This window comes from Nycticebus coucang, chromosome 8 (genome assembly GCF_027406575.1).
Source record: "Nycticebus coucang isolate mNycCou1 chromosome 8, mNycCou1.pri, whole genome shotgun sequence".
In the NCBI taxonomy this organism is placed as follows: domain Eukaryota; kingdom Metazoa; phylum Chordata; class Mammalia; order Primates; family Lorisidae; genus Nycticebus; species Nycticebus coucang.
The window spans coordinates 77,559,280-77,583,942 of NC_069787.1; the positions used below are offsets into that span (position 1 = coordinate 77,559,280).

At 39.1% G+C, this 24,663-nt stretch overlaps 1 protein-coding gene across 4 annotated transcripts in view; it reads right to left on the bottom strand.

Annotated features, from left to right (window-relative positions):
• Positions 1–557: 557 nt before the first annotated feature.
• Positions 558–24,663, bottom strand: part of UBP1 (upstream binding protein 1) — a 68,459-nt gene continuing 44,353 nt past the window's right edge. The window contains exons 4-16 of one of the 4 annotated variants that reach the window (XM_053599929.1): positions 24,105–24,210; positions 23,268–23,374; positions 20,599–20,751; positions 20,380–20,490; positions 19,840–19,947; positions 14,735–14,838; positions 11,998–12,052; positions 11,666–11,759; positions 8,302–8,392; positions 7,423–7,541; positions 5,128–5,270; positions 4,269–4,320; positions 558–2,510 (exon numbers count right to left, since the gene is read on the bottom strand). In XM_053599929.1, the coding sequence (XP_053455904.1) occupies positions 2,473–2,510; positions 4,269–4,320; positions 5,128–5,270; positions 7,423–7,541; positions 8,302–8,392; positions 11,666–11,759; positions 11,998–12,052; positions 14,735–14,838; positions 19,840–19,947; positions 20,380–20,490; positions 20,599–20,751; positions 23,268–23,374; positions 24,105–24,210 (1,281 nt within the window). In that variant the 3' untranslated portion in view covers positions 558–2,472. The remainder of the gene's footprint in view (positions 2,511–4,268; positions 4,321–5,127; positions 5,271–7,422; positions 7,542–8,301; positions 8,393–11,665; positions 11,760–11,997; positions 12,053–14,734; positions 14,839–19,839; positions 19,948–20,379; positions 20,491–20,598; positions 20,752–23,267; positions 23,375–24,104; positions 24,211–24,663) is intronic. The other 3 variants (XM_053599931.1, XM_053599932.1, XM_053599930.1) reach the window with 3 other exon arrangements.

Consider the following 24,663-nt stretch of genomic DNA (forward strand, 5'->3'; position numbering starts at 1 on the left):
AGCTATTTTCCTAGGACTAGCAATACCTCTTCTACCTGGACAGTTTCAGAAGCACTTCTAAGTGCTTAGCATTCTAGGAAGAGAAAGCAATACATATATATACCTCCCCGCCCCCAAACTGATTTAGCAAGATTAAGAGAATAAGCATTCACTCCTGATTATTTTATTGCCTTGATGTATTCCTTGATCTAAAAATTGTGTGGATACCATAAGTTAGTTAAGTATTCACTTACACCACTGTAGGGGGGAGGTGGACTGATACAGGAAGCCATTTAAATATGAATTAGTTTCCATTAAAAATTAATTGTTTTGAGCCAGGACACAACCTAGCACAGCTACTTGAGTCAATACTTAATGACACGTGGTCTCATTTACAAAACAGGAGAACCTCTTGTAAGAAAATCATGTTTGCTTCTTCTTTCTGTGGGGAGTAGTTAGTGGAATAACTTGTTCTCATTTCTATCAGTTTTGGGGGGGGGAGGGATCCAAAAAACTATAGGGGCCTGTACTGACACATGTGACACTAGCAGGAACTGGAATTTTAAATGACACACACATTTGCAAAACAATCGGAAAACATTTATTATACTGAAATGTATACATCCTACTATTAAAACAAAGTAACAAATTTGCTGGTGCCATAATTTATTTAACCTGTTTCACTTGGGACAGACTCATGTTCAATACCATTCAGGGTAATTTCAAGTTTGAATTTCTAAGTATTTTTATCCCACTTCTAAAACCTGATGAGGAATTCAAAATAGCACACAGCATTAAATGACATTTATTGTTCCATAAATCTTGAGACCAAAAAAGGAATGCTAAATAGACAAGCAAACTCTAAAAGAAGAGATGAGCTCACTTCTTTCCCAAGTGACTGGTACTGAAAACATGTGGTCATACAAAAGCAAAGGGAAAGGAAACCTCCCCTCCTAGAGCATCTATAAGAGTTACAGGCATTTTCAAACAGAAGATAAAAATAGACCGTGCTTCTTCGTAGCAAATAACCCCCTTTATGATTAAAACACAAAGTATCAAAGCTTTTTGATAGTAGTTTGTCTGAAGTAGTTTGTCTATTCATTCCTATTTTTGCCTGAACAAAGAGGAGGATCACATAGTACATTCAAAACCAAAACACCTGGGTAAACGGACAGATGCTATAGTAAAGTGGGATAGGAGTCTAAAAAAAATTATCTGCTACACCACAGGCCTCAAAAATGCTTGCTGATAAACTTAGGGAAGGTTTTGGATGAAAGGAAGGAATAATGGTAAAGTAGGAGAAAAATGAGAAAAAGTGGATTCCCTCTGAAAAGTATGCTAGCGGACAAGCATTTGGTTTTATGAAAGAGGCACTCGTCATAGGAAAAAGCCCCTAAAGAATCATCAGAATGTTCATCCATGATTGTACTAAAGCTCGATATTTGAGGAGTGGCTTATGGGATTTGTAGGGTACATTTTAGTGTTTGATTTATGACATCTAGTGTTTCCATGAAAATTTTCATCTTGTCTGAACACCAAGTCAGAAGCTATCAACAAATTTAATGTTTTTCCTCTCTACTTAGGGTGACCTATTTCCAATGTTTGGGGTAGTAGGGCTTTAAAAATGTTTAAGAACAAAGTGGTGTTGAGGGTAGTCAGATGGAGAGAGGGAAGAAAATGAGAAAGAAAATCATTAAGAGTTTAAAAGGCAAGAGCCTTCAAAAAAATGAAAAACGAAAACCAGTAACTAAAATGCTAAAATGGAAGCAGAAGCAAAAACATTTTTCAATAAATTTGTGACAAAGCAAAACGCAAAAGTCTTTGTACCTATTAGGATTTACACTGATCCTCTCACCAAGGTACTCCTGATAATGCAGTTTGCTCCAAAAGCCCATCCTCCTGGCTTAGATGTTCTCCGGTCCGGCGTGATCACATCAGATGTACACTCTTAGACATGATTTCTTCCCAAAAGGTGCCAAGCTTCTTACCTGACCACCAATCGCCATGTAAGCACAACGCATGTCTGCAGAGAATTCCATGCTGGCTCCACAACAGCACTGTCCCCTTTTCTCCTCCCCAGGTCAGCATAAGGTTCAGGCAAAAGCCAAACTGGCACAGAAAGGTAAATGCCCACAGAAAGTTTTTACATTCATTTCCAAACCGCATACAGTGTAAAAAGACAGCAAAGGCTGCTTCTAGGAACTGTTATCTACTGGCCTCTGCCAGAGAAGCAGGCAGTTATGCCTGCACCGTGGCCTCCAGAGCTGGATGCACACTGTCCCAATGTGCTCACTCACGAGGATGCTTGGCTATGGCAGTGACAGTGAGGAGATTCACCTCTCATACAGCTCATTAGAAAGGTCATCTTGTGTTTTCAATATGAAACATTTCATATGGTAAAATCCAATCCCAAGACTTCTTGGATTCGGTCTTCACACACTTTTAAGCGTGACTTTTATTTGGTACTGAATATAGTTCAGTCTACATAAGACTTCACTTCAAAATTATGTGGATACCATCACCATTTTCAGCTGCAGAAAAAGAAAAATTATTTTTTTAACCAGGCTTAGGAAATCAAGACTACTATATTGAAAACACCCTGAAATCTACAACGTCCCTCTCCAATTCAGGTTACCTTAAATAATTACAGAGAAGAAAGCAGATTACTTTGCTTTAGATCTTCTTCCCTAAGACAACTTCATATACACATTCCCTGTTTAGACATTATATTCTTTCATACCTGGCCCATACTGCTTGCCAGTTCTCAAGGGTGGTGGGTGCTATTTGTCTCAAGACAAATAGCAAAAACTATACACAAGGGGAGCAAAACAAAGCTAGAGCATATGCAAATACTGTGCAAAGTCAGAGGACAAAGTCAACATTATACAGAATATACAAATGAAATGAGGGTACAAGGCTAGGCATGGCGGCTCATCCCTGTAATCATAGTACTCTGGGAGGCCGACACAGGTGGATTGCTTGAGCACAAAAAAAAAAAGCTGGATGTTGGCACTTGTAGTCCCAGTTACTTGGGAGGCTGAGGCAAGAGGATCGCTTAAGCCTAAGAGTTTGAGGTTGCTGTGAGTGATGGTGCCATGGTTCGCACTTCTGAGGACAAAGTGAGACTCTGTCTCAAAAAAAATAAAATAAAATAAAAATAAAGGAGGGTATGCAAATGTATACATCCATGTCTTCTGGAAAATATTTGACCTCGTGAGAGGTAGATTTTTTTTTTTTTTTTAATTTTTTTTTGTAGAGACAGAGTCTCACTTTACCGCCTTCGGTAGAGTGCCATGATGTCACAGGACTCACAGCAACCTCTAGCTCTTGGGCTTCTGCGATTCTCCTGCCTCAGCCTCCCGAGCAGCTGGTATTACAGGCGCCCGCCACAACGCCCAGCTTAGAGGTAGATTTTTAACATTTAAAATACGTGTCACTACTTTTAGGCTGGGCATGGTGGCTCACAACTGTAATCCCAGTATTTTGGGATGCTGAGTTTAGAAGATCACTTGAGGCCAGGAGTTCAGGGCCAGCCTGGGCAACACAGTGTGACCTTATTTCTCCAAAAAATGTAAAAATTAGCCAGGCATGGACCTATATATAGTCCCAGCTACTTGGGAGGCTGAGGCAGGAGTATTGCTTGAGCCCAGAAATTCAAGGTTACAGTGAGGAATGTTCACACCACTGCAGTCGGGCCCTGGCAACACAGCAAGACCCCCGTCTTAAAAAAAAAAACAAAAACAAAACAGAAACCTTTTGCCTGATGGTCTAGTGTTTCTCAGTAAATGGAGAGAAGCAGTCCAGGCATTCACAAATAAATGAATTTTTTTAGGAGGACGAAATATGAAAAACAGTAAACTGAGACTGAAGGAGAAATCCTGTGATACCTAACACCACACCAAAAGTATCCACTGATTTCAAAGAACACATCTATATCTAGATTACAGGATGTGTCTTTATAAGATAATGTGAGTTTTACAGGGTAAAACCTGTATTGCTGCGAGAAGAAAAGATTGAGCCAAAGGGTTCCATGGATTCCGTTTTGTTCAAGATCCAGTGAATACCAGAAGCAAAGTGCTCACTAAGATACTGGTTGAATGAACTGAGAATTTTTTCCAGTTACTTAAAAGGACTGACTCCTTTTCCTTAACTTTTCATTTCTATTACAACCACTAGAAATATTCTCAATTCAAACTCTTTTTAACATCCATCATTTTTAAGAGTAAACACACACAAGAGGGCTGCTGATTAGAGGCACACATTGTCTTCCATGGTAACATGCAAAGTACCTTTTACCGTGGAGAATAAAAAGCAACTCTCATCTTGAAAGTTCTGAACCATCTAGAAGGATAAAGCAAATGCATAAGTATAATTAATATCCAACTGTCTTAATTGACTAGAAATGATTTAAAATAGTAAAGGAAAATGTCAATCTATATTTTCCTCTTCAATGGCCAACACAATCATTTATGATGGCAGTGAAGCAGTCGAAGTGTACACTCCCTGCACTGCCCTGTGCTAACTGCCTGCCCACAACAGGCACTGAGAGATTGGTTCAGCCTCCTGTGTGATCCACAGGGAAGCATTTCCTGCCAGGTCCCATGAATAATGACTAACAAAAACTGCATGATGTACTCTTCTTTTTTATGCAGTTTTTGGCCGGGGCTGGGTTTGAACCTGCCACCTCCGGCGCCCTGCTCCTTTGAGCCACAGGCGCCGCCCATGATGTACTATTCTATCATTACTTGCTTGTCCCCAAACGCTGCAGGAAACACTGAGGAAAGTTATATTTCTGAACTTAGTTTTAGTCAACAAATCACTGACAGAGAACACATCTAAGGCCTACCCTCATAAAAAGGGCCAAGGTTAACTTCTACTAACTCTAGGGCCCCAGTTAGGTATCTAAATTCAAAAGGGCTCTGCAGGGAGGCTGAGCCAATTTTCTTCGACTTATATGCATTATCACTAGGATGCCTAAAACTCTTGGTTATAAATTCTTACAAATTTTGATTCTCAACTCTTTAAAAATGATTCTGGTCAGTATTTGCAAAAGGGGTCACTGAATTCTTCTACAGTTCTGTAACAGTATATATAAAAGTAAACACCAGTGTGAAAGGGAAGAGCAAATGAGCATGTCATTTGATTTACCTGATCACTAACAAGAATGTGAATACCAGTGGGACCCTGTCTGTAAACCTGGTTAATTTGGTGGAAAGGAATATTAAACACCAATGCAAGTTTTCGAGCAACTTCTGAGGCAATCATTTCTTCCAAGTAGATTGCATGGTAAACTGAAATTAAAAAAAAAAAAAAAAAAAAGACAGCATTTTAATAGTAATCTGTCTTCTACCTAATTTATAGGAAGATCACATCTTTCAAAGTACCAAAAAAATAAAAATAGGAATAAACCAACATTTCTTTCCCCCTTTACTACCTTAAAATCTCCAACTACTCACCTGCAATATAAAAATAAATTATTTATATTCACACATGTAATTTACTAAACATTAACAGTAATCCCCATATAAAATGACTCAAGGTTTTAATTTTTTATATTTATATTTTAATGATTATCGAGTCTCATGTATTCAAAATTTAAAAAGAGGAATTAGCTCCAAATGGGCATAGGAGAACTTCTTAGGGTAGTGGGATTCAAACTAGACAGTGGCAATTGGTGTAAAACTAAATTTACTAAAATGTTACTGAATGATGTATTTATAATGGGAGGACTGTAAAGTATATAAACTGTACCTGAAGAAAGATGTTTAAAAAATATAACATGTATTCTAGCAATATATAAAATAAAGATCCCTAAAAGGGTCATAGGTTTTGATCCAGTAATTCTACTAGGAATTTATCCTGAAGAATAAAAGCTATCTGTACATACCCCTCACACACACAAATTTAAAATAATGTAAAGGAAAGACTATAAACAATGAAGCCTAATTCTTCTTTACAGAAAGTCCAAGCCACATCCCATCCAGTGGTCTGCGTCTCTGTTACACATAACTCAGCAGCAATGTCCACAGTGCACATCTGCAGTGAGTCTCACCCTCACAGTCTCCTTGATACTGATTCAGTCCAGACCTGAATCAGGAATATTGCTGCTGACAGCTTTGCTTCCTCAAACAAGGAGTTTTTTGTTGTGTGTGGGTTTATAAGTACAGAAATCTTTGCTAATTTTGTAGGTCCGAATTTGGAACTAAAATTAGGGTGAGACTATAGAAATGATCTAGAAAAGGGGTCACCAAACCACAGCTAGTATAGGTCAATTCCTGCCCTCCATTTATTTTTTTAAATGATGTTTTACTGGAACATGGCCACTCCTTATCATTTACATATTGTCTATGGTTATTTTGCACTACAATGGCAGAGCTGAATCCAAAAGAGACCTGATGGTTTAAAGATTTGGAAATACTTGCCACCGGGTTTTTTATGGAAAAAGTTTTACTGACCTGTTATCTAAATTCTCCAGAACTTCCACACTTCCCTTCACAAACACTCATATTTGATACAGCTTCCAAAATATTACAATCTTTTCCATGTATAAATGATAAATGTAAGAACTCAATGATACATGAGTCTTTTGTCCTTTAAGACTAAGATTGTATCCTTAGTCTTAAAATTCACAGCTCTTGAAGTTAAGCTGATACTTAGGAGGCTCAGGATACTGCTGCTCTCCTAATTTGTCAGTAAAATTCAAACCACAAACCATTTTTCAGTGCTTTATTAGGGTAAATAATTGTCTCTTTGAATTCCATAACACATCTTACTCTGAAAAGATCCGAGTTGCCTTATATCCATGTTACAAATGAGAAAATACATGCTTTTAAAAAATGCTCGCCTTTAAGGGCTATATTGGGAGGGGCAAGATTTTAATCTCTGCTCTGATCCAGCAATATATTGTACAATTAAGAAACCCCTCAGAATGGGAGGCCTCCCAAGATTCAGATAGAAAATATAGCAGGGGTCCTCAAACTTTTAAACAGGGGCCAGTTCACCGTCCCTCAGACCATTGGAGGGCCGGACTATAGAGTTTCCTTTGCCTAGTTGGTAGAAGGAAGGGGAGAGCCCTCCTTTCTTGTTAAGCCATCAATTTTATATTTATCATTTCAGTAAATCTGAGGTTAAAAACAAAAAAAGCCAGGAAAATCTCAAAGTGTTCAAGCTAGTTTTTCACTTGTTAGGTATTTCTGGCATAAAGGACCAAATTAAAAAGAGAGCCATAGCGTGGCTGAAATAACAGAGGAATGATGCTAGTTTCCTCTTCTCCCATGTAGTAGGCCCTGGGGCTGCAGCCTCACTGGGGTCAAGGCTCCCATACCAGCAACTTAGCAGTCTCAATACGGCAAGAATTCACCAAAGCCACACTCGAGTCCTGCCCGCTTCCATCTGACAATCTCAGAAAGGAAGTGACAGAATCAAGATGCCCTCAATACTCACCATAGGGTGCCCCACTGCCACCTTCCCCTCCACTGCCTGCAGCTTGCTGCTGCCCCTGCAGTGCTGTGTTGCTTGGCTGTTCCCGGCAGACGTAGATGGTTAAACGGGGCCTAACCGACCTGCAATTAGAAGACACCACTGATGAGCCCAGGAGAGAAAAAGCTGCCTTAACCTTACTGCTTGCTTGTACAAATGACAACTACAGGATCTAAGTTCTATCCCCTTATGAGAACTTTATGATGTTATTTCATTATACAGATTAATTTACTAATAAAAATATAAAAACCACACACCTCACACCAACTATCACAGGTGGTCTAACATGATGATCCAGACTCTAAACCATTGAGATGGTCTGTCAGATGCTGGTAAATTTAAGTTTCAAGATTAAGTCAGCAATTTACAATCAGTAAGATTCAAATTTTTATGGAATTCTCATACCACAAGAATAGAAATAGCAAGATAGTAAGTGGATCTTAAAAGCTAGCACATTACAATTTTATCATTTTAATGACAATTAGTTTACATTTGTAATAGCTTTAGTGATAGTCATGACCTTGAAAACCATAGATTCTGTATAGCTCACCTAAATTAGAAGTTTTGTTTTCTTGGCAACAAACCCAGTCGTCTTCAAGAAATCAGTACTGCCCATGTGCATTTCTACAGTCTTACAGTCTACCTCTGCCCTCATCAGTGCCTGCATCATATCTGGGCCTGCCCTGAAGGTGTACACAAAAGTCTTCTTGTGAGCACGATGCTGCCAATGCTCGACGGCACACAAAGGCACACGCCAACCTAGCGTGGAAACACACTGCCCAAATTCCCCACACGATCAAAGGTACATTCTTATTTCAAGCAAAACAGTTCACAGTATTTTACCTTGACTTCAGTGAATTATAGAGCCGAATTCCATCGGCTGCACCACAAATTTGAACTAAATCCTCCTTTGTTAGTTTTAGTAAGTCGGCACCTGGAGAACAGCAAAGAAACTCTTTTCAAATAAATGGAAAAGGAATAAACAGAATTTGACTGCTTTATAGGTGTCTGTCTTCACTCAGTTAAACGTCTTTCAGAACAATCACAGATATCCTGAACATACACATACACATGAACAACATAAGACAAGACATACAGGGCTGTCCCTCTGGGCCAGACAATCTGGCTTTTCCCGGTTTTGCATCACAAAGGATCTTAGAAGCCCAGAGGCTGGTCAGTCCAATCAGTGAGCAGGATCAGTAGAGGAAGGTTTGTTCCCAATGCAGATTTTTCTCCCTGCTTTACTGAGTGGCTGGGTTGTAGCTGTGTACAGAAATAAGATTCTAACCCCAGACAGATAAACCTTGAGATCACCCAGACCAATGTTTTACTTTACAAAAGTCAGGAGGGAAGTCCAGAGTTAGACTTGCTCAAAGTCTAACAATGAGTTGGGAGCAGAGTTAGGACTAGGCCTCTTTCTATGGAAATACACAGTATGGAGTCAAACATTCTGTAACACAATTCTTCCACAGCAGCCAATTCTTTCAGGATAGCATAGCAGAGAGCCACACTTTATATCCAAAGACTTCTCTCTCGAGCACATGCTGGGTCTTGTGTCATTTACAAAGGTAAATGTCCCTCTCAAAAGGTTTCCTGTGATACCACTTGGAGAAGCACTGCTTGATACCTTTTAAATTCCATGTAAATACTTCCTTAGTTTAGTATGTAAGAAAAAAAACCCTGCATGTAAGTATAAAAACCAAACCTGAGTACATTCATACCATGAAGTACTACTCAGCATGTCAAGTGTCAAGGATGTGATAGCTAGGATTTGCTTTGAAGTGCCACAGAAAGGTGGGAGGGCAGTGGAAAGCAAGACTAACCAAAGATTGGCAATTTCTGAAGCTGGGGGTTGGTTATGGGGGAGTTCGTCATATTCTCCTCTCTATTTTTTATGTCTGAAAGTGTCTATAATGTTCCGTTCTAACTTTTATAATACAGTCGGAATACAGTTTATTGGGGAAATTAAGATGCTTTGGGGATGTAGACATGACTTCCATGACAAACATCCATTTATATATATGAGAAGATAATGGCGTTATTGTTCTGTATTTAAGGGCTTGAATGTGAGAGCCTAATAAATTTCAGGTTTGTAAAAGAAATAAAGACCAGAGAAGCACATTTTCTATGAGACGTGAGCATTGATGGAGCTGTTGTATGAGGTCAGGTTATCAGACAGGCTCTCTGTCTCTTCTGACCAGAGATGTGTGTGCACACCCTTAACTCACACAGAGAACCAGGCAGAGGACTGCATGTATAACCCTTCCTGAAATGGGAATGCCCAAAGAGGCTCAGTCAGTCTCCTCACCCTTCTATTATTATCGATGTGACTCGGGTGATGTGCCAAAGGGGTACCGTGGCCAGCTCTCCATTCACCTTCTCAGAGGAAGCCCCCAGGGTAAGGAAAGACAGGCCAAGCCACATGACCACTTGAGCAGTGAAAGGAGCTTAGAGCTCTTCAGACAGAAATGTATTATCTGGCTTGGTGCCCGTGCTCAGTGGATAGGGCACTGGTCATATACACCGAGGCAGGTGGGTTCAAAACCTGCAGGGCCTGCTAAACAACAATGACAACTGCACAACAACAAAAAAATAGCCGAGCATTATGGTGGGCACCTGTAGTCCCAGCTACTTGGGAGGCTGAGGCAAGAGAATCACTTAAGCCCTAGACTTTGAGGTTGCTGTGAGCTGTGATGCTACGGCACTCTACTAAGGGTGATGTAGTGAGACTGTCTCAAAAAAAAAAAAAAAAAAATATATATATATATATATATATATGTGTACACAGACATATATATTTACCTAATAGGAGTAACCTGGGGCCTCCCTCAGTTCCAACTGACCCATAGCTTTTTCTGTGTTATGCTTTTCATCTGCCTTCCTTTTACAAGTGTGCAAGATATCCCCCCATCCTGAAATTTTCATTTCCAGTTTTCACACATAAAAGGCTTTACTTAATCACATAAAATGTGGATACCAGCTAGCAAATGACTTCCATCTGGTACTTTGATTTTAAAGCAACAAAGAGCTCCGTGGGGAGTAAACATACAAACATTACAATAAATGGCATAACAGGAAACCATATTCTTTGTGAAATGAAGCTTTCCTTCATGCTGAGTGTGCGCGCACATATGTTCTGTCCTCTGAAAGGGATCAAGCTACCTTGTTAATGTCTGTCTCCTACACTGCAGGTGTAGGAAAGCTCACTGCCACTTTACTGTTACTCAGCACTTCTCAGGACACATTGGTAGGTGTTGTCTGGGAAAAGGGTCCCAGGGCCAAGTGTGTTTGGGAAATGCTGCTGCCCCTGCCCCACCTGGCCTATCTGTTACTGTTCTTCTAAACAAGGTTCTCACAGCCCCACACCTAAAGAAGCACTATTTGGTACCTTTTAAAATACTCTCAGCTCACTATGCAAGACAAAAACTTATGTATATAAAAAACACATCCAAGTACATTAATACCACAAAATACTATTCAACAATAAAAAAGATTCGACTACTGATACATCCAACGACTTAAGTATTCATTATGTTGAGTAAAAAATGCCAAGCTCAAAAGGTTATATACTGTATGATTTCATTTATATGACATCCCCAAAAGACATCATATAAGTAGAATACGATTTAGTGGTTGCCAGGGATTGGGGATGGTAAAGGAGGTGTATGGGTATGACTCTATAAATGGAGGAGGGAGATCCTTGTGGTCATGGCATAATTCTGCATCTTAACTGCAGTGGTGGTGATAACATGACACAGAAGTACATACCCACGCTGGACTGACATCAGCTTCCTGGCTTTGATATTGTACTATAATTACGTGAGAAACAGGGAAGAAACACTGGAACCTACTAGCTTTGTAACTTACTGTAAGAAAATTACTTCAAGGTAAAGTTAAAATGAAAAGGCTATTGCACAGAACTATATACACATACACACAAATGAGTACCTACTCACTAACTCTGATAAAACTAGAGATTTGTACCAGTGTGAATTCCCGGGCTATAAAAGTCAATAGTAACAGGCATGCAAAATATTACTATTAGAAGAAAATGGGTGACAGATTCATGGAACTTCCCCATTACTTGTCCATATTTTTTTTTTTTTTGCAACTTCATACCTATCTATAAGTATTTCAAAATTAAAAGGTTAATTTAGGCACAGAAACAAACAAAACACTCTACACATGTATAAACACATACACATACCTGAAAAATTAGAAAACAGTCTTGTGTAGGAAGAGAACCTGTTTTTGAGCAACCACTGCTGTGTTTCCTGGATCGTGGCTGAAGGCTGGATTTGCTGTTAAAGAAAATGGACATAAAAGAAGCCATTCAAACTTAGAAAAATAACCTCACACCGGCTTTATATAGAGCATTTAAACAAAACACAGAAAGCCTCTAGAGTTTGACATAAAAAACACCCAAGAAGAACATTAAGTCTGACTACTTAGCAACCCAAGTAATAACTCATGTCCTTATCAGAAATTGAAAAGTACAGGCCCTGAAGGCATTAATAGTTTTAAGGAAAACATACTTACTTCACCAGAGGCCTGTGAAACTCCATCTCCCTGATGATTTGGAGAAGAAGAATTGCTGAGGAGAAAGGAAAAGGAAGGAAACAGATGGTTTTACTTTGTGTGTGTGACACACACACATTTTTTAAATTGAGACATGACAGGCTGTTAAATCACTAACCCATTAAAATAGGGCAACACTGTGAAAGAAAGCTATCTAAATTTGCAACAAAAATGCAGACCAAACAGGTTAGAGTGAGGATATGATAAGATTGTGCCGCCTTCTTTATCCCTTCTAACAAGAAATTTAAGTTTTCTGAAACAAAAGGATTCCCCCAATTATCTCCAGGGATGCCCCCCAAATGAAGAATACTCATTCATTTTAGTTAGGGAAAAAAAACATGAAAAATAAAATTAGGTATATAGCTGAAAAAAAAAATCTATAAAAATCTAAGAAAATTTCTTTCTGAGCTATAAGAAATGGTATAAGAGGCTTGGTGCCCTAAGCTCAGTGTAGGGCTCCAGCTACATACACCGAGGCCGCCCCAGGCCTGCTAAACAACAATGAAAATGCAACCAAAAAAATAGCCAGGGCTTGGTGTCTGTAGCCCAAACAGCTAAGGCACCGCCACATACACCAGAGCTGGAGGGTTCGAATCCAGCCTGGGCCGGCCAAACAATGACAGCTACAACCAAAAAATAACCAGGCGCTGTGGTGGGCACCTATAGTCCCAGCTACTCGGGAGGCTCAGGCAAAAGAATTGCTTAAGCCCAGGAGTTGGAGGTTGCTGTGAGCTGTGATGCCAGTACACTCTACCCAGGGCGACAGCTTGAGGCTCTGCTACAAAAAAAAAAAAAGTAGCTGGGTATTGTAGCAGGCACTTGTAGTCCCAGCTACTTGGGAGGCTGAGGCAAGAGAATCACTTAAGCCCCAGAGTTTCAGGTTGCTGTGAGCTGTGATGCTACAGCACTCTCCCAAGGGCCACATAGTGAGACTCTGTCTCAAAAAAAGGAGAAAGAAACGGTATAAGAATCCTAAGCAAGGGCGGCACCTGTGGCTTAGTGAGTAGGGCACCGGCCCCATATGCCAAGGGTGGCGGGTTCAAACCCAGCCCCGGCCAAACTGCAACAAAAAAAATAGCCGGGCGTTGTGGCGGGCGCCTGTAGTCCCAGCTGCTCGGGAGGCTGAGGCAAGAGAATCGCGTAAGCCCAAGAGTTAGAGGTTGCTGTGAGCCGTGTGACGCCACGGCACTCTACCCAAGGGCGGTACAGTGAGACTCTGTCTCTACAAAAAAAAAAAGAATCCTAAGCAAAACCATAAAATGTTACCCCTTTAATTAATATAAATAACCAAGATTAAAGAGGTTTCTAGAGAACAAAAGAAACGAAACACCTCTATACTTGTGTTTGTAAGTAAAATGAAATGAAAAAATAACTTCCCAGGGAATGTGGCCACTTTCCTGGCCCTTGAACACCAACTCTTAAGTCCTGTACCTTAGTTACTTAGCTCCATTATGTTGACTGTTTATACTCTTCTCCACCCACTAGAACATAATTCCTTTAGACAGGAATTTACCTCTTTGCACACGCATGTGTCACAACACCTAGAACAGTGTCAGGGACACTGAGCTCTCAGGAAATACCCAGTCAACTAGTGAGTCATGAATTCACAGCTTATCTTCAAAGTCGTAATAATTGATTATTCAGACTAGTCTGACGAGGAAACTACTCTAATCCCTCTTACATGGATGGTAACAGACTGGTCCTTTGCTCTCTCTCCTGTGTTTTCGAGAGTTATTTTTCTACTCTCAAAGCACAATAACCTACATCAAAACAAGGTGCCTAGTCAGTTTATCTATCCATCTCCTCAGGGGAAAAGCAGTTTTGGTTTGTTATTTTTTTTTCTTATCAGACCCTGTCAGCCCAACCAGAGTATTAAATATTAAAAAAAAGAGAACCTTTTCCTTTGTGATCTTAACTATCATAATTTTCCTTCTCAAGCAGAATCTTCCTAAAACCAGAGAACTTCAGTCAGAACTACTCCATGTTAGTTCTTCAGCAAAGCCCCCAGGAATGGAAAAGTCCCCACAGGGCACCACTGCTCTTAAGAACTTCACCCCAGACACAGTCCCCTGTGCCCACCCCAGGCTCATTAGATTCTCAGTTGCCAGTCGAGGCCACATAATGGAATAAACAGAGTCCACCATTCCCATTTCTAAAACCATAGTAAGTCTTTAGAAACTAAAGACCCTCTCTAATTTTAGAAATACAGTATATCTATTGGAAGGGAAAAGAAATAGGGCATAAAATAAGCCATTTCATACAGTGAACGTTGAAAACACATGTACTTCACAATAAACATAATTCTAATATTCGGGTCATAGTTCGACCATAACAATTTATTCTCTCCTTGTCTATGAATCCCATTAATGTTGCCTTTAACTTCACAAAGAACATATCTTGGCTGTATCTTGAAAAATGTCCCTTCTCCATAATTCCCAGAGTGGCAAATGTGTGAGGCACAAGGGACCAGGAGCAAAAAAGTATGATAGGTGAGAAAAAAGACAACTGAGAAAAAGTATGGTAGGTGAGAAAAAGACAAGTATTGACTTGCCCTCTCACCCTGAAGTAGAGGCTGCCTCTGATTAGCGTATACTTCAGATACAGTACCAAAAATAGATTGCTGTACATGGGAAGGAACGGAAATGAAGGTGCTCGAGCATCAGTTAGCCTGTGGCACACAGTCACACAAACCAGATACCTGTCTGGGACACTGCAGGTGCTCTGCTGCGGGGAGGTGAAAGCAGGCGCTGGGGAAGGGCTGTTATTCACGTAAGCTGTGGGGGCATCAGGCCACGGGGAACACTAAGGACAGAAACAGAAATAAGTTAGTGGTACGCTTAAGTATGTGGAGGAAATGTTTTTGTAAATCACTCTCTATTCTGGCCAAATGCAAGATACCTGACGCTGCTACATGTATTAAGCAATCTTACAGACACATGTCGAATTTACTTCCATGTGGCAAGAAAAATTTTACCTGCTACTTGTGTCTAGACACTGATTAATCTTAGAGAAGACCTGCAGTAATGACAGCAGCAAAAATTTATAAAGGCATTTAAAATATATACTTAAGCATAATTTGCTTTTAAGAACTTTCACCTCCCTCTTTACCCCAAATCCTCTTTATCACTTCCCCCAACAGGCACTTATCAAAGTTTTAGAATAGCATAGACAAAAAAGGATTCATAGCAACATCTGACGTCACCCATGGTGACTTGAACAGGTGTCTCTGTCCAACCTCGTGCTGCTTTCACCTTGTGCCATAAGGAGCTGCCTCACCAGTACCTGTTGCTTCCTTGATAATCCCCAAGTAAGACTAGACAAACCCAGCCTCAAAATACTAATACATCAACTCTGAACAGTACTACCTCTATCTATGTTTACTTATTTATATTTTCTAGAAGGATTTTTCAGTCTTAGGCAAAATTCTGTCCAGAGATAGAGCAAAGATACAAAGACACACTGACTATTACAGTTAGGAAAGTTGAAAAAGCCAAAGTCAAAAGCATGCTGAGCAGGTCAGGGTAATCTCAAATATAAGTCTTCAAACCTCAAGTAGAGAGAGAATACATTTCCCTCTACAAGTATTCTTTCTAAAACCAATCTGCCTAAGGATGGAGTTTTGGGGTCCCCTTTCACAATCATCCTTTCACCGTTTTACATAAGAATGGTATCACATCAACCACAGCCCTGGAGTAGAACACTCTTGCCAGAGCCAAACGAAAGATATTAGGATAACATGTATCATGGCTCCAATGACTAAAAGAGGTTTTGTCTGTTAGGTGAACTTCAGTTCTTTGCTTTCAAAGTAATTTAGGCAGACCTATGTCAATGCATTTAAAGGCAGATAATCTATTAGATCCTCAAAAGATCACTAGATTTTTGGCAGATGACTTACAAGGAATCCCAAGACCTAAATGACACTGCTGGGGGAAAAAAAAAAAAAAACTTAAAGTCTTCTCTTATCCATCTATAAAAACTAGAAGTTGATACTCCCTTTTCTCATCATTCAAGATACATTTCCATTTACATTTATTTTTATATTTAGTCATTAAAATTTGTGTAATTTGTTTTGATAAATTGGCACTAATAAGCTTTAAATTTCTTAATTAAGAGCCTACAGTCATAGGTAATTTAAAAATTAAATTTCAATTTATATAAACTATGTTGTAAAGAAGTAATTACAGAAATCATTAAAGATCTTCAGGCATGTAAGTTATGTTGGTTTAGGATACAATTTAAGGAAAGTAGAATTAAAAAGATGATGCCAAGAAGGAAAACCAGAATAAAATTTAGGATTTAACTGAAAAGCTCGATTGTGAACTTTTAAAATCAACAATGGTAGGCATCAAATTGCTGTGCTAGTTACATTCCACAGGATGCACTTTAAGAGTAATGTAATAATTTTATCTTAGATTGTAAATACAAATATTCACCATGCAAGAAAATTGCCTCCTTTGCAATTATTTGAATTTATGATGAAAACTGTCAGATGTCAACCTGAGAATATGCACGGAAATATATACTTTTCTTTTTGTTTTTGAGACAGAGTTTAACTTTGTCACCCTCGGTAGAGTGCGGTGACATCATAGCTCACAGCAACTTCAAACTCTTGGGCTCAAATGATTCTTTTGCCTCAGCCTCCCAAGTACCTGGGACTACAGGTACCCATCACGATGCCCGGCTATTTTTATAGACAGGATCTTGCTCTTGCTCAGGCTGGTCTCAAACCTGTGAGTTCAGGGCGATCCACCCAATTGGACCTCCAAGAGTGCTAGGATTATAGGCATGAGCCACCTCGCCCAGGCTGGAAAAATATATATATATATATTTTTTGTGTGTGTGTGTGTAGAGAGACAGAGCCTCACTTTATCACCCTTGGTAGAGTGCTGTAGTGTCACAGCTCACAGCAACCTCCAGCTGGGACAACAGGTGCCTGCCACAACGCCCAGCTATTTTTTTGTTGCAGTTTTGGCCGGGGCTGGGTTTGAACTGGCCACCTTCGGTATATGGGGCCAGCGCCCTACTCACTGAGCCAAAGGCACTGCCAGAAATATGTATGTTTTAAAGATTGTTTTCAGTAGGACAGTGGAGGAGCAAAGAAACTGAAACACCCCAAGGGGAGAAACTAAGTCTTTACAGGTGCTTAAAAACTCATGTTTGATACCCATCAAAAGCAGTGGATTCAAGAAAATAAAATAGAAATCCAGAATCACAACATTCTTTACAACTGCCCAATTATATATCCCCTCCAAAAAATGAGAAAAATGACTGCAATTGACTAATCTGATCAGACAACTTTACTAAACTAACTGCAGGGCATATCAATTTTACTACAAATGATACTTTATACAACAATGCCTGTTTTCTTAAAACTAGGGCCTTTTTCTTTCCACCTTACAATTATTACTACCTGCCTCAGTTTATGCAGTTTGAGGAACCTAAGACCTGTGAGCTGACAAGCAATTCTAATCACTTATCGGTGTCACATGCCCACTGTTACCTTTGCTCCCTGAAAGATTTTCCTAGTATAACATCTTGCCCAGATATAAAGTATAACGTAGCATATAGCACGCAATTCTTTATAATGTAAACCTTTAATATTAAAAATATCAAGTATCCTCAAATTTGCTTTGGTAATTACTACCAGGTTTTTAAAGAAATGAAGCCATCAAAAAGCTTCAATTTAGTATGGCAAAGTAGAGACACCAAGTTTACTGAAACTCCACAAATATACTGTAACTATTTCATTTTATACGCTTAGATTCTTTTAACAGTAGAAAAGTAGTGTTGTAAAAGTAAGCAATAGTGCAGTGTCTGCTCCCAAAGATGACACCTGGCCTAGAATCATACAGTTACTTATGAACACATTCCTTCTCCCAGGTAGATTCAAGAATAATGACCCATTTTAGGCTGCAGAAATTGGCAGCCCTGATTTGAGCAAATCAAATACAGCTTGGAGGCAAAGACCAACGGACACAGTAAGGGCGTTGTGCAGCATCTCCTGGGAACCAGCAGTAGTGGTTAGAACCACTATTCAGTGGTTTGCAATGAATAGTGCGAGACCATTTCCTACAGCACTTTTTATACTTTAACAGTAAGTCTGGATATCCTTTTTTACTGAAAGCCAATTATAGTTAGATGAAAACTGTAAGAACTTTTGGCCTTCCTTTATAGGCACTTAAATTAATATATGAAATTCTAGAGACTTTCTTTTTTAAGGTATTAATTTTTACTCTGGTTTTTAAAAACAGGTTTCCAAGATGAGCTAACTACCCCAAGATGCACCTTAACTTAAACAAATAAATGCAGCCAGGGCGGCAAGCAACACACTAGGAAGATGTGAAATCCCAGGCCAGTGAACTGCTGACGTTTTGCATACTTTAGACTTGAGTTAAGAATCATTAAGAATTTACCAACAATGTTTTCATCTTCAGATTACCTCTGGCTATACATTTCTTTTATATATGAATTATCAGAACCCATTTCTTTACATTAGTTAGATAGTTGATACTAGGAGGGTAAAAGTGATTTGAGTCACCAGGATTCCCCCCTGACAAAGAAATTTACTAAGAACCATTTGTGGGTCCCTCAGCTGGGAAATTAAAAGAAGATAAAAACAAAATTGGAGGGACAGGTGTTTTAGGGAAGGATTATATAGTTGTTTCAACGACCTTTGATTTGAATCAAAAAAGCCCAGTTAAAGAAAATATAACATGTGTGCTCTCCATAGCATTAGAACGAGTACATTTTCCATTTTGATTTCATAGAGAAACTGTTAAAACATTTTACTTAATGATTTAATTTGGAAGTGAGTTTCTTGTGATAGTGCTTGTGACAGTGACTTTTAAAGTCTACAGTTAATCACAGATATATGTATAAGAACGAAAAATCTGTTTTTGGCACCTCAATAGTGCAAACACTACAATGGTGGATAGAGTAGCCATTAATATGTATGGTGGCAATTATTCTTAAAATTCTTTAATGCTCTATGTTTATATTTAAACATATTTAAGTATATAGTTGATCTAAGTTTGCTTAATAGGCTAATCCTTTACGGACTTAGATGAAGAGTCACATCATTAATAAAGATTTGCTATCCTCAACTGGTCAAAGCTCATACTGCATGTTGGGGGAAACCAGGTCTAAGTGTAGCCAAGTGCACTACTTTGGCCTGAAGCATTAATTTGCAATGCAGGTGCCAAGAAGAAAGGCTAATGCAGTCGAAGATTTTTCTACCAGTGCTGCCAAACAGGCTTTAAAAGCACAGACAGACACACATTCTTACACTACATGCAGGGAAATGTGACATAAAGAATTGCACATAGTAATGTCAAGCTTGCTGCCATCATTTCTCTAAGTATCCACAAACTTTTCTTATCAGGTATACACATGAGAAAGTAAAACCTTTTTTAATTACACAAAAAATGGTAAGTATTTCACTAAAGAAAGTATTTTCAATTAATTTCCGTGCTCTTGAAGGAGGTGTGTGTGTGAAGGAGAGAGAGGGAGGGAAGGAGGAGGGGAAGGAGGCAGGTAGGGAGGACGCATCTCTGGGTGTCTTTTTCTCCCTCCAAAACCACACATATGGTCAACATAGTTTTTGCTTTGTTTTAAAGTGTTAGATTTAGGAAATTTTCCTCAGTGAGGAACAAACAGAAAGCAGGATGTCTAAACAAAAGCAAATTAAATCAAGACATGGACATCAAAAACAGTTTTGGCTTTACTTTGTGGTGGACGTTGGTCCTATATCTAACACTGCACAAGGTTTCTTGCACAATGAAAAGAGAAGCAGAAGTCCCTTACACTGCCTCGCTTTGCCAGAGAATCACCGTAGTCTGCTGGCAAAGTCCGCTTGCTGGACTTTTTCTGCTCATGTTCAACTGCATCTTCAATTATAGGCTCAAGCCTCATCTGGACAAACACCAAAGATTGGGATCAATGTCTTTTCATTATACAAAGAAAGATCTAATACCCTGTTTTATGTTTCTGCAGTCCAATTAAACAAATGATGATTAACAGGATTCAAAGTTAAAGAAAATGCAAAACCCCAGCAGTGAGAAAAATTGGACATTCTAGGCCCCAACTTAATCTCTTGCCAACTTCAAGGTTGTTCAGGTCTGTTTCTGAGACCTCATTGGGATTTCAGCATCTTCATTCAAGATCCCACCCAGGAAACTAATCTGTCAAATCCCAAAATTTAAATAAAATACTTTCCCCACAAATTTCACAAATGTCACATCAATCTACCACCCAATCTTCCCCAACCCCATTGTAGCAAAACTCATGTTAGAGATAATGCAAACCTCTCCTTTTCTTCCAAAACTGAGTGCTGCTCTACATTACCTCTGTGAGGATTGTGGTGTCATAGGATGGCTGATACTTTTCTTTTTCATGAGCTGTTCTCTTCTCCATCTTCTCTCTATCAGTTTTTTGTTTTCTGTCTGCACCTTTAGGCTTAAAAACAAAAACAAAGTATATTATTTCATCCATCAGGATACAGACAAACAACTGTAAAAGCAAAACTGAGCCCTAATTATTGAAAGCCTGGCTTCTATCTCTTACCTTAAAAACTTTGATTTGGCAGCTAGCTGAGTGTAGATGATCTGTGTATTCCCCATTTTCATTTTGCTTAAAGGTGTCAACCTGGATCCTAAAAGGCACTCCCTTTTCACCTCCATGCTTCCGAGGAGTAAATTCTGTGCTAATGCAGTGTACCTATAAAACAATTCAAGCTGCAATAGATTCAACATGCCTTCCATTGATTATCTTTCTATTTTGTTCCCTCTTGGACATTCTGTCACCACCATAAATTCAAGATCCTTTCAAAGAAACTCGCACATATTAGCCAAATTATTTCTCATGAATCTCTTAATTGTTTTTAATACTCAGCTTCACTTTCACAAAAATCCTACTGAGACCTTCTGGACTACAAGACTTGCTCTGACTGGGGTCATAGACTACCTTCCTATGTATATCACCTACCTCCACCCCAACTATATGCTGCTCTGAGACCCAAGGTCCTAAAGCCCTGCTCAATTCACAGCAACCCTCACCGCATCATTTAGAGCTTCTGCTATTTGCACTTTACTGCCATTACCCCTGTTCTAGCCAGCCAATGGCCTCACTATACACCAATTTGTGTTACTTTGGCTGGGGAACCCCCTGTGGTCCAGAATATCCACTGTTCTTCCTACCTGTATGTATCTAAACTCCGGTCAACTCTTCAAAAGTCCATTCAGGATCCTGGGGACAATACTTATCTTACACCACCATAGATAATAATAAATAATAGCCTTAGGGTGCCACACAGAGTTAACAGCAAAACCTTGATCATTTCTGACTGCTACATATCCCCTCTCCAAATGACTGTATTTTAAAAATGATCTCTGCAATATGACAACACAACCTGAGATGTAAGTTCAGGTCTTACATTACGTTCATTTACTACATACCTAGTTACTGTATTAGACAAATACACACAGTATGAAAGAACATTCAACTAGGCCAGGTGAGGTGGCTCACACCTATAACCCTAGCACTCTGGGAGCTCAAGGCAGGGAGATCACTTGAGCTCAGGAGTTCAAGACCAGCCTGAGCAAGAGTGAGACCCCGTCTCTACTAAAAATAGAAAAATTAGTGGGGCATTGTGGCAAGTGCCTCCCAAGTAGTTGAGGCAAGAGGATCGCTTGAGCCCAAGAGTTTGAGATGGCTGTGAGCTATGATGCCACAGCATTCTACCCAAGGGTGACACAGTGAAACTCTGTCTCAAAAAAAAATTTAAAAAAAAAAATATTCAACTAATATAATCACCATGTCCCTAGTGATTATTAATTGATGGGGAATGATATCTGGTAGACCACAAAAATGCAAAATACTAATGCTTATTTCCAATTCATGCAAACTATAGTCTACTTTGGCTGGTTACCAATTAAGTGGTTTCCCTTTTCCATGTATTATCCACTCAGTAGTTTAGATTTTACCACTTACAAATTTGGACATAGTAGGTATTAGAATTACTATATTTTTTAATAATAATGTTATTATACTGTTTTTAAAAATTCATCTCTTAAGAGACACATGGTAAGTATTTACAGATGAAATTATATATTTGAGACTTGCTTCAAAGTATTTCAACAATAACTAAAAATGGGGGAAACTGCTAATAACTGTTAAAGCCAGGTGACAGGTACATAGAGAATTCATTATTATTTTATTCTGAGTGTTTGAAATATTCAGTATTAGTATGATTTTTAAATACCGCTAGAAAGAATTTTAAAACCTCAAACTTTCTTCAATCATATCCTTTTATTTTTATTTTTTTGGGGAGACAGTCTCACTTTGTCACCCTGAGTAGAGTGCTATGGTATCATTGCTCACAGCAAGCTCAAACTCTTGGGCTCAAGTTATCATCTTGCCTCAGCCTCCTGAGTAACCCAGACAACAGGCACCTGCCATAATACCCCACTGTTTTTTAGAGATGGGGCCTTGCTCTTACTCAGGCTGGTTTCAAACTCCTGAGCTCAACTCCGCCTCGACCTCCCAGGTGCTGAGATTATAGGTGTGAGCCACTGCCTTTTAAGTGATAGTTTTTGTTCAAGAGAAATAAAGCTCACAAAAAAGACATTTTGATTATTGTGATTATCAGTGGCAAAAATAATAATCACAGAATGTCTTTATATATGTCAGTCTATAATGGGATGGACTCAGTAGATTAAACCAAATTTAACTGTGTATACAGAGTGGACATAAAGTTCATGTGCAATTCATTATGTTAAACTATTTTAAATTTTATTTCCACACTGTATATTATAAAAAAGACATTATAAGACAGTTACAAATAAGCATTTAAAGGAAATGATACCATTATCAAGAATTCAATCCTACCATGGACTTTTTTTTTTGGAGACAGTCTTACTCTGTGGCTCTAGGTAGAGTGCCACGGTATCATAGCTCATAGCAACCTCAAACTCATGGGCTCAAGTGAGCCTCTTGCCCCAGCCTCCTGAGTAGTTAAGACTACAGGCACCTGCCATGATGCCCAGCTAGTTTTTCTATATTTAGTAGAGATGGGGTCTCACTCTTGCTCAGGGTGGTCTGGAACTCCTTAGCTCAAGCAATGCAGCTGCCTAGGTCTCCCAGAGTGCTAGGACTATAGGCCTGAGCAACCCAGCCCTACCATGGACTTCTAATGGACTAGGTTAGCATGCTTCTAATAAAGTAAAAAGCCAAACCTGAATGAAAGCAGATGTGCGTTTTGCAGGGTCCCACAGAAATTCAACCGCATTTAACTGGCTTAGATTTGTCCTCATGTCAATTATTCCCACAGACATTGGAATATCTATATTTTAAAAAGAAGTTACATAAAAACTCATCCACTTTAAATAATTAAAGAACTTACTAAATTATGTTCTAATGAAATAATCATAACCACACTGAACTTTTTCTTCAATGTTCTCTCCAAGGTTAACTTCTTCAACACCAAAATTCACTTAGTAAATATTATAGTCTCTCTTACCATGGTATTTCATTTTATGTATGTATGTATGTATATATTTATTTATTTGGAGACAGAGTCTCACTATGTCTCCTTTGGTAGAGTGCCGTGGTGTTACAGCTCACAGCAACCTCAAACTCTTGGGCTCAAGAGATTCTCTTGCCTCAGCCTCCCAAGGGACTGGGACTACAGGCACCTGTCACAATGCCCAGCTATTTTTTGGTTGTAGTTATTATTGTTTGGCAGGCCCAGGCCAGGTTTGAACCTGCCAGTGTATGTGGCTGGCACTCTACCCACTGAGCTACAGGCACCAGGCCTGGTATTTCATTTTATTAAGAACATGATAGACAGTGACAAGGAAGAATTAAGAATTAAATAGTTTCAAAATCCCAGAATTCCTGGTTCAGGTTAATTCAGTGCCAAAAAAACTACTTCACTTTTTAACTGTACAACTCTCAAGGCCCACAGATCTATTAACACCGAAACTTTCTCCATAAAATTAATTACATGTGCTGCTAACAGGCATAGCTAAATAACACCCACGTCTCCATGGTCCTCTGAGCCCCACCTCTACCTAAATCAAGAAGTCTGTCTCCTGGGCGATTCCACTTCCAACCTTCAAGTTGCTGATGCTCTGTATATTGTAGCCGTCTGTCATGGAATACAACCCTTATGATGCTCTGTGGAACAAGTGGGGAAAATGAGTACTTTTAAACTGTTCCAGCTATGGGCGGTGTCTGTGGCTCAAAGGGGTAAGGCGCTATCCCCATATGCCGGAGGTGGCGGGTTCAAACCCAGCCCCGGCCAAAAACTGCAAAAAAAAAACAACAACCCCAAAAAACAAAAAAACTGTTCCAGCTAAAACACAGGAGCATTTTCACTTCTTATATATTAATCTGCCACAGTACAGCATACAGAAATAGATTCTGCTTTTAACATCCCATAAGTGAACTTGTCTGCTCTTAGATTCCTCAGTTATGGTACAAATAATTATAACTCAAAAATAAAAAGCTAAATAAAAATGGTTACTTACATAAGTCAATAAAACAATTTGATACTGTAACTCAAAATTACATGCCCCCCTAAAATTAGTAAGCAAGAATTACATTCCTATAAAGAAAATGATAGCTACA